This window comes from Otolemur garnettii, unplaced genomic scaffold (assembly GCF_000181295.1).
Source record: "Otolemur garnettii isolate 467f Iridium unplaced genomic scaffold, OtoGar3 scaffold00015, whole genome shotgun sequence".
Lineage (NCBI taxonomy): Eukaryota > Metazoa > Chordata > Mammalia > Primates > Galagidae > Otolemur > Otolemur garnettii.
In genome coordinates, this window is record NW_003852410.1 from 23,415,911 (window position 1) to 23,426,024 (window position 10,114).

Sequence of the window (10,114 nt, forward strand, 5' to 3'; positions counted from 1 at the left end):
AGCAAGAGAAAAAAAATAATTTAAATGGACAGTGTGTAAATACATGAGTGAAAGAAATCATTGTCACCTGGGGTCACCTGGGAAGGCTTCCCTCTCGGGGTGGGACTTGGGATGAGTGCTGAAGAACAGATAAGAGAGAGAGAGGTAGGAAACATTCTAACTAGGGAAACCACCTGTGGCAATTATGGTCAGAGAGGCAGGAATGACCTGATATATTTGCAGAGAAAACTGGGCTATCTAGGGAGGAGGGAAGAGGCTGGTGTCCTGGAAGGGTAGAGTAGATGAAGATGGATAGAAGAGGGCAAGTTACAGAGGATGTTGGATGCTAGGGAAGGAGTGATGAGGAGGTTTAAGCTCTTGGGCTGGGCCATGGACATGCATTCATATCTGCCCTATTCCTGAAATGTGGTCATGACCTCCTGAATAGTTCCTTTTATTAAGAACAGAAATAATTTCCTATTTTCCTGGTATTTGCCCTTGTTTACAGCATGGTACCTGGCATATGAAATGCATTCTTTCAAAGATGAATGAGTACATGAATTAAAAAATGATCACAAAATGAAGAAAGAGGGAGGGGGCAGCATGGAGCAGTGGTAGAGTCAGACAAACCTGACCGCTCACTTTCCACTTACTGTCTGAGTACCTTTGGATACGTTTCTCCCTAAGCTTCAGTTTCCTTATCCATCAAATAGGATTAACAGTAGCTGTAACCTCATTGGGCTGTTGTGAAGATTAAATGATAATGTGTAGAAGACATTTACCATAGTGCCTTCTATATTATAAGCATAGAATGCATTACATCTCTATAGGATACAGTAGGGTCTTTTAGTGATTAGACCAAAAGAACATAAACCCTAGAAATTAGGAAAAACCTTGAGGAGAGTGATTTCCTTTTGTGTCCTCACAAAAGAGGGGACCAAGCTAAATTTTGTTGAAGTCTAAATGGGCATACTGACCTCAGGTGGTCTCTGGAACTTAACTGAAGAAACACCTCCTGGGAATGTGATTGTACACGGCCTTGAATGCTCTGCTAAAATGGTTTTTGAGTAAAGCAGTGACAAAACTATATCTATTTCAGAAATGTCTTTCTAGTGGTCATATAGGTGATGGCTTAGGGACCCATGGGACTAGAGAATTTCACTGAGAGACTACTGCAGTAGTCCTAGCAAAGGTGATATAGGCTTAAATTAATGATGTGTTGGTAATGCTGGAAGAAAGAGGTTAGATTTAAGGGAGTAGGAGAAGGTACTGCACTGGATTTAGAGAGTGTTGAGGGCAAGAGAATGAACAAAGACACAGGTAACTGAGGATTTCAACTTGGGGCACCAGATAATAGAAGGAGATAAATTTGCTTTATCTCATGACAATTATCTCCTTTTGGGAATTGATAACTACTATACACACAATAAGGGCTTCCCCTGACTTGCCCAAGAAAGTTCTAATGGACTTTAAGAAAAAAACATCCTAAGACAGTCTTCATATTTACATTTCCTCTGGCACCGCTCTTCAACCTATATTTCACCTTTAGTCTTGTGAAGGAAGAACTTGACCTCAGGGAAGCCCGTGGTTACAGTAAAAATTTCCATGTGGTGGGATGTCCTCTGCTACCTTCAATGGATGACCCACCTCTGAGGAGTAAGATTCAAAATAAGTAAATGCTGGCATCAAATTCCTACCTGACAAAACAATCAGTAACTGGATTTGACTTGTGTGTGCATGAATTTGTGTGTGTGTGTGTGTGTGTGTGCATTGCCCCCAGCAAACACACACACAGGAATACTCTCTCATGGAACCATACTGCCTCCGGGAACTCCCTTTAATCAGTCTTGGTATCACCATGGTAACCTGAACAGAAGCCCTACTCCTAATCACGGAGAGAAAACCTGCAGCTTTGTGATATACACCCCTGGGGAGAACTTCAGCGGCTGTGTGTACCAGTGCAGCACATGATGATTGGGATAATCTTGTCACTTCTGTTTATCTTTGCTCCTAATCTTCCCCTGTCTGCTATTTCAATCGGCCTTCTCCCACATCACAGAACTCCAGTCCCCAACTCTGTTCCCAATCCTGTTCTTGCTGCTGAATGTACTTCCCCACAAGCGTCCCTTGGCCACTGTGAGAGAAGGCTCGGCTTACTTCAGTGAAAATGGTGCAGAAATAACTCAAACAATTTTTCTCTACCTTAAAGTTCTTTGTAACTATATATCATTTTGAAGGTAATAATAAAAACGAGGCTTTGCAAGGCCAGCAGCACCCCCTTCTTCTCAGGTAATTTACATAAGCATTCGTGAAAATGACATATCTGTGACCTATAGACTCAAAATACCAAGGCAGAGCTCGGCTACCTGCGCATAAGATTTAAGAAATGCCTACTCAGTCTCTCCAAAAGAAAATCAATCTGGCCTTCATTATTTTTCTTACAAGAATTGCAAATGACATTCATTAGAAAAACCACTTTCTTTCAACTCCAAGGAGACTTTGAATTTTCCAATTGTACTTAAATATCACATCTCTAGTAATGGCTGTCCTAACAGAGAGCGCTTTCATTCTGAATAACATTCAAATAATTTTCAAAGGCTTTTATCTGCTAAAACTAATATGAAAAATGGAATTTTATTTAACAATTCATCTCTAAGTACCAAACCGGTACTTTCTCTGTGTCATCTGTGTATAGTATCATCTACAAATTTTGCCTTCAACCTTCATTTATTTTTATTATTATTTTAAAGAGATGTTGCCCAGGTTGAACTTGAACTCCTGGGCTCAAGCAATCCTCCTGCCTCAGATTTTGCAGTAGCTGAGACTATAGACATGTGTCACCGTGCTGGGCTCTGAACATTTAAACAGTTAATGATTTTCTGTTTTGAGTTTCAAGTGAAACAGAACTTGATAGCATGAAGAATTTAACAGTTTTACTGTTTTGTAGTAAAAATATGTTTGTCGTCACACAAATGTGTTCATATATACATACATACACATATGCACATGTATGTACATCAGATTACATGTGTATTACATGCTACACAGGTTGAGAGTGTGATTTCTGGAACCAGACTGTCAGGATCTGAATCCCCTCTCCTGTGACCTCTTTCATCATGTACTTCACCTCTCTGCTTCTCATTTCATCCCTGTAAAATGGGAACAGTAATACTACCCACCTCACAGAGTTGTTGTGATGATTAAATGGGTAAATGGCTTATTTAATTAATTTATTTATTTATTTTTGAGACAGAGTCTCAAGCTGTTGCCCTGGGTAGAGTGCCATGGAATCATAGCTCACATCAACTTCCAACTCTTGGGCTCAAGCTATCCTCTTGCCTCAGTTTTTCTATTTTTATGAAAGATGGATTCTTGCTTTTGCTCAGGCTGGTCTCGAACTCATGAGCTTAGGCAATCCACCTACCTCGGCCTCCCAGAGTGCTAGGATTATAGGCATGAGCCACCACACCTGGCCATAAATGACATTATTTAGTGCTTGAAACACAGCCTGTTACATAGCAAGTGCTCAGTAAGTATTAGCCATTTTTCTTAGAAATAGTCCAAACAGTCCAGTTTTTATAAAAAATGAGTTACCTGCAAACAGGAAACTTGTACATTTTTGGTTTATTTTACACAGTGTGCCCATTAGCAATGGTAATAGCATTATGCTATTGCTTACTCTTATTGGAGAGTGTGAAGTCACTTGGCTGCCACCGTCTTGGCTTTTGTAACTTTGTGGGCAAAGTCCATATCTGCAGTGGCGTTAGTCATGCAAGTGGACTTTTCTCCTTCTGAAGCCTTCCTCCCATTAGAGAGCGAGTCAGATCAGCACAGACAAAGCTGCTGCAGCTAGAGCTGCTTCTGACCTCACTGGCCGTGGTGGTGGGGCTTTGCTCTACCTTGAGAATTCTTCTTTTCATTATTAGTGCCATTGGAATGAAAGAAAAAATGTGCAGTGTCTATGAGAGATACATACAGTCAGGCAGGGTCAAAATTTTGGAAAGAACAACAGAGGGAGGATGGTTTATGGATCTGCTTGCTGTGAAATCAAGAATAAGTGCTGGCCGATGATGGTAGGGATGGTGGAGAGTCTTTGCACAATTTTTTCTTAGATCTCAGAAGTTAAACACATATATTTATTATGGATTGATCGATTGATTGATTGATTGATTCAGACAAGTCTTACTCAATTGCCCTTGGTAGTAGGGTACCGTGGTGTCATAGTTCACAGCAACCCCAAACTCTTAGGCTCAAGAGATTCTCTGGCCTCAGCTTCCCAAGTATCTGGGACTATAGATGCTTGCCACAATACCACTATTTTTTAGAGACAGCATTTTCTCTTGCTTAGGCTGGTCTTAAATTTCAGAGCTCAAGTAATCCACCCACCTGGGTCTCCCAGTGTGCTGGGATTACAGGTGTGAGCCATCGTGCCTGGCACCTAAACACTCATCTTTAAATTTAAAGAAATCTGGATTCAGAAAAGAGTAATGGCTGAAGTGAAGGAAGCAGGGGAAATAAAAGGCTGACTGTGATGCAGGGAGGTCTCGGGCCATCGCTGCACCTAACACTCTGGGAATCATCTGTCCTCTCAAGCCAAGAAAGGCCTACACTAGGTCTTATGGTAGCCTGAGCTTCAGTCCACACCCCTCCATGTGGTCTTCAGGCAGCTCTGAGGAAAGTGTTTTCTAACACTTATACTCATGTGTTTTTTGTTTTTTGAGACAGAGCCTCAAGCTGTCACCCTGGGTAGAGTGCAGTGGCGCCACAGCTCACAGCAACCTCAAACTCTTGGGCTTAAGCCATTCTCTTTCCTGAGCCTCCCAGATAGCTGGAGTATAGGCACCCACCACAACACCCAGTTTTTTTGTTGTTGTTGCAGTTCTCATTGTTGTTGCAGTTCTCATTGTTGTTTTAGCTGGCTTGGGCTGGGTTTGAACTCATCAGCCTCAGTGTATGCGGCCGGCACCCCACTGACTGAGCTATGGGTGCCGTCGCTTACGCTCGTTTTTCATAGACTTTATTTTTAGAACAGTTTTAGATTCACAGAAAAACTGAGCAGATAGTACCCAGGGTTCCAATATATCTGGTGCCAACTTTCCCTGTTATTAACATCTTATATTAGCATGGTACATTTACTACAATCATAAGCCAAACTGGTACATTATTATTAACTAAAGTGCATCCTTTTTATCAATGGCCATGGTTTTTACCAAATGACCCTTTTCTGTTCCAAGATCCTATCCAGGATAACCCATTACATTGAGTTGTCGTGTCTCCTAGGTGCCCCTTGAATGTGGCAGTTTCTCAGACTTTTCCTTTGTTTCTGCTGACTGGGACAGTCTGGAAGAGCACTGGATAGATACTTTGTAGGATGCCCTGCTATTGAAATATTGTCTGATGTTTTTCTGGTGATAAGACTAGTGTTCGGGTTATCCAGAGTGAGACCACAGAGGTAAAGTGCCCTTTTCATCTTATCAAGAGTGCATACTGTCCACTTGCTTTTGTGGCTGTTGGTGTTGACCTTGATCACCTGGATGAGGTCCTGTTGTTATATCGACACACTGTAAGATGATTCTTTTTCTATTCCTTTCACTCCCTACTCTTTGGAAGACTCTTTGTATAGTCCATGTTTAGGGAATAGGGGCTTATGCTTTCTTTCCTTGAAGGCAGAGGATCTACATAAATTATTTGGAATTCTTTGTCATGGGAGATTTTCATAGTCATTTTTCAAGCTGAGATGATATAAAAGGAAATTGGCCAAAGAGAAATTTATGGTCCACAGATGTGTAGAGCTAAAGAGGAAGTATTGAAAACAACAAAGGAGAAAATGTTCTCATGAGAAATAACTTTTTTTCATCTACTTTTTGAGAATTACCTAAATAGACAGAAACAGAAATAATGTTTAAAATGTTTACTGCTGGGCGGCGCCTGTGGCTCAAAGGAGTAGGGCACCAGCCCCATGTGCCAGAGGTGGTGGGTTCAAACCCAGCCCGGCAAAGAAAAAAAAAATGTTTACTGCTACATTGTATATAATACTCAAGAAAGTAAGCAGAACATCCAAACAAATCACACAATACTCACATTAGGTCAAAATGTATAGAGGCATGTATTTTTTACATATATAATTATTATATGCATTTATATACATGTATATTTTTATATGTATAACTTTATATGTATCTATATAAAATGTACACATATATAAAATTATAGGCATAGAAATACAATAATGGTGTAGTGGCAAATGAATTAAAGCAGGTTACACAGCCAGATGCATAGTTATGATTGTTTCTTTACAAAACAAATGGATTACAGATACACACATGAGTATATGCATAACATATATATAATATCTAGAAGGCTAGTTAATACCAAAGAATTATTCTCATTATCTCCAGTTAGTAGGATTACATGTAATTTAGAATTTTTTTTTTTGGTTTCTTTTTTTTGAGAGACTCAAGCTGTCACCCTGGGTAGAATGCTGTGGCATCACAGCTCATAGCAACCTCCAACTCCTGGGCTCAAGAGATTCTCCTGCCTCAGCCTCCCAAGTAGCTGGGATCACAGGCACCCACCACAACGCCCGGCTATTTTTTGGTTGTAGTTGTCATTGTTGTTTGGCAGGCCCAGGCTGGATTCGAACCCTCCAGCTCTGGTGTATGTGGCTGGTGCCCTAGCTGCTTGAGCCACAGGCACTGAGCCAATATAATTCTTAAATGTAGTTGAATTAGCCTCAGTTTTATAGAAGAGGAAATGTAATCAGAGACATTGGGTATTCTCTCTGAGGTCACACTACTCACAAACAGCAGAGCCAGGATTCAAATCCAAGTCTGACTGACCCTACAATCCCATTAATTTTCTCTTTCAGCTGGTCCGTGTTAACTTCTGATTAGCAATTACACCCCTCTGACCTTATTCTTTTACTCTGCACCACCTCCCAAGTCCCCAGCACGAAGGTCCAGTTATAATTCTTTATTCTGACTGTTTCTATCACACATTCCATCTTTTACCCCTCCCTCCACAGCAGGGGTCCTCAAACTTTTTAAACAGGGGGCTAGTTCACTGTCCCTCAGACCGTTGGAGGGCTGGACTACGGGCCCTGGGACAAGTTGGCTGCTAAGCAGGACAGTCAGTGGCGGCAAAAACACCCAGCAGGCCAGATAAATGTCCTAGGCAGGCCACATGTGGCCTGCAGGCCGTAGTTTGAGGACGCCTGCTCCACAGTATACTATTCTCATGTAGGGAGGAAGGCCACAAAGCTCAGGACTTCTACTACATAGCAACAACTCAGACCACAGTACAACTGACGCTGAACCTGGCCTCATTTCATCATTTGGCCTCCTTAGTGCTCTGATGTCCATACCTCCAGCTCCTTCTTCAGCTGGGCCTGCAGTTCCTCCATCCCTGGAGGGAACACTAGGCGTTCAGGAAGGTGAGTGGAGCGCCTCAACAGCATGGGGTTGGCTCCATTGAGAAACTGGTACCCAAATATGGCATCTTCCTTCCAGGAGTCCCGCACTCGCTCTGGGAAGGCAGTTGTTGAGCGCCAAACCATCCCTACTTGACCCCAAACTACCAGATGATCTCAAGCCTCTGGTCTCCCAACCCTAGTTCTTTCAATTTCCCCAAGTTGTGTGGGATCTGGGAATAAAGGGTCTGGGAGAAACACTCAGGTGAGGGGACTAACCAGCCAGCTTGCTCTGCCCACACCAGAAAATCCGCTTGAAGTCATCCAGATCATTCCAGCAAGTCAGAACATTTAAAGAGTCTTTGATAGCAAGGTCTGCCAGCCTTCAGAGAAGCATGGGGCAAAGAGTTGGGGTCTTATTCTGGGACTCAAACATTACCTGGTATAGCCCCCAAGCCACTGGCCTCCGCCTCCCCCAGTCCCTCTTGCTCTCACCCTTTGGCCAGTGAAGCCTCAAAGTCAATTCTCTTGTCCTCCAGAAATCGCTCATCTACAGGGAGGTCACATATTGTGGCCCCGGTCATATTCAGGATTAGCCCGTCCTTCCAGTTACCCCACCTGCAGGGCAGAAATGGAATCAGCACAGGTATTTCTGAAGGGCCAGCAGCTCACGGTGGGATCAGGGGACAAGGGCTAACCGGTACAGCTTCCTTCTCTCTTTCAGTTCCTCTTCCCTGTATTTCTTAAAGAAGTCTTGAGGGTCGTCGAGCACAGTGCGACCTGGAAGCACAGAGGGGCGCGTGGGCAATGACTTTCCTAAGCCCCCTCTCCTGGTCCCTGCGCGGGGACACTCCTCTGCGGGCCCTTCTCGCTGGCCCCTCTCCAGCCTCCATGCCCCTCTGCCAGCGCCAGTAACCCCAAGGAACGCCTGCCCTCCAGCTTCCAGTCTCCAAGCCCTACCACCTCTGCACACACACACGCCCCGCCCTCTTTGGCGCCCCAGAGGCCACCTCACGCTGCCACCCCTGCACTCACCGGTGCCCTCTGGTATGCTCAGAACGCCGTTGCCCTCCACCCAGCGGTAACAAGGGAACCTGTACTCATCCCCGCTGTCCCCGGGACCCTGCACCGCGATCCAGTTGCAGTACCAGGCGTCATCCTGAAGGAGGTGCCGTTTGCGCAGCTTCACAAACAGCAGCGGCCCCAAGTACTCCTGCACATCCACCTTGAATTCCGCCTCCTGCAGACACAGCGCAGGCTCAGCGCGGTGGAGCCTGCCCGCGAGTGCTGCCACACAGCCCTGCTCTTCACCACCACCACCTCGCCCCCACTCCCGCCGCCCTCCTCTGAGCTTCGGGGAAAGCGGTGGGGAGCCACAAAGGGAAAGGGAGCGTGCACCAGCAGGGGGCCCAGGACCCCATTCTGAGGGTGTGGGATGGATGATAGAAGAGTGCGTCTTCTTTCGCTCTTTTCTTCCTATAAGCATTGACGAGCACATAGCGGAGCCAGGAGACAAGCTGATGACAAGCAATTGCAGCTTGCGAGACCCGCCAAGGCTGAGGGCTAACAGACTGCCCACCTGGCCTGGGGGTGGACTTCTCGAAAGACATTCCATTTAAGTTGGGACCAGGAGGTGGAGAGGGCTGTAACCCGGGAGAGTGAGAAAGGGGGAAAGGTGGGGAAAGGACCGAGGAAACAGAGAGAGGCTAAGGGAGGGCGTCCTGGAGCTGAAGTTCAAAGCCAGGTATGGGGAGAACAGGACCAGTGGGTCTTAAAGGTTACCGCGGGCTTTGGATTTGGTCCTGAGAACAAGTGGGGGGCATTCAAATGTTTTAAGCAAGGAGAACGTTTTAAGGATAGGAATGTATTGGGGAGAATTTGTTCTGCCTTCAGAAGGGCTTGAAAGGTCTGGAGCACAGATGGTGAGGCCGGTTAAGAGGGTAAAGATGACGCAGGCTCAAGGGGACATTGGTGGTCAGGAGTGAGGCAGACGTTAAAACACGGATGCTTGAGATGCCCAGGATAAAATTGACTGTGCTCCATTCTTGGTTAGACAGAGGCCGCGCCAGGGAGACAGCAGGAGAGGTCTGGGAAGTGGGAAAGGGGAAGGACCTCTTTGGGGGATGTTCCTTTGAAGTACCCTTGGGACAGACATCCAAATATGAGAGAAAGCTGGACAGGTGATGGGAATTTAGAGGTTGGTGGAAGAAAAAAGTAATAGCTCTGGGTAGAACACCAGATGGTTATGATGGGAAAGGGCAAGTGGGTCAAAATTTCTAAAGGTTGTCATGTCTTGGCTTCCTTCTCCCACCCCTCTCCGATTTCAGCTCACCACCCACTCCATCCCAAGTGATAATGCCCCCCAGATGGGAGCACAATCGTAGAGAATGTTAGAAATAGTTTTTAAAATATGCCAGGAGCGGTGGCTTGCACATATAATACTAGCGCTCTGGGAGGCAGAGGCGAGAGGATCCTTTGAGCTCAGGAGTTCCAGACTCCGTCTCTGCTAAAAATAGAAAATCTAGCTGGGCGACGTGGAGGGCGCCTGTATCCCCAGCTACATGGGAGGCTGAGGCAGAAGGATCGCTTGAGCCCAGGAGTTTGAGGTTGCCGTGAGTGAGGCTGAGGCCATGGCACTCTAGCCTGGGCAATAGAGCGAGACTCTCTTTCAAAAACAAACAAAATAAAATAAAACAAACAAACAACAACAACAAAAAAAACCCGAAC

The 10,114-nt window shown here is 45.1% G+C and overlaps 1 protein-coding gene across 1 annotated transcript; it reads right to left on the bottom strand.

Annotated features, from left to right (window-relative positions):
* Nucleotides 1-7,321: 7,321 nt before the first annotated feature.
* Nucleotides 7,322-8,873, bottom strand: LOC105886571 (arachidonate 15-lipoxygenase-like). Its single transcript, XM_012802480.1, has 5 exons — nt 8,423-8,873; nt 8,086-8,167; nt 7,883-8,005; nt 7,667-7,770; nt 7,322-7,503 (listed from the first exon to the last, which is right to left on the bottom strand). Exons 1-5 carry the CDS (start codon nt 8,871-8,873, stop codon nt 7,322-7,324), a joined length of 942 nt encoding a protein of 313 aa, XP_012657934.1.
* Between the last annotated feature and the right edge of the window lie 1,241 nt (nt 8,874-10,114).

What these genes read in the sequence shown, in the direction of transcription:
- LOC105886571 (XM_012802480.1), bottom strand. Translation starts at nt 8,873, where the DNA reads ATGCTTATAGGAAGAAAAGAGCGAAAGAAGACGCACTCTTCTATCATC. An exon ending in GAGAGAAGGAAGCTGTACCG is followed by an intron (nt 8,006 to 8,085) that starts GTTAGCCCTTGT and finishes TCTGCCCTGCAG; the next exon opens with GTGGGGTAACTGGAAGGACG. An exon ending in TGGGCAGAGCAAGCTGGCTG is followed by an intron (nt 7,504 to 7,666) that starts GTTAGTCCCCTC and finishes CTGCCTTCCCAG; the next exon opens with AGCGAGTGCGGGACTCCTGG.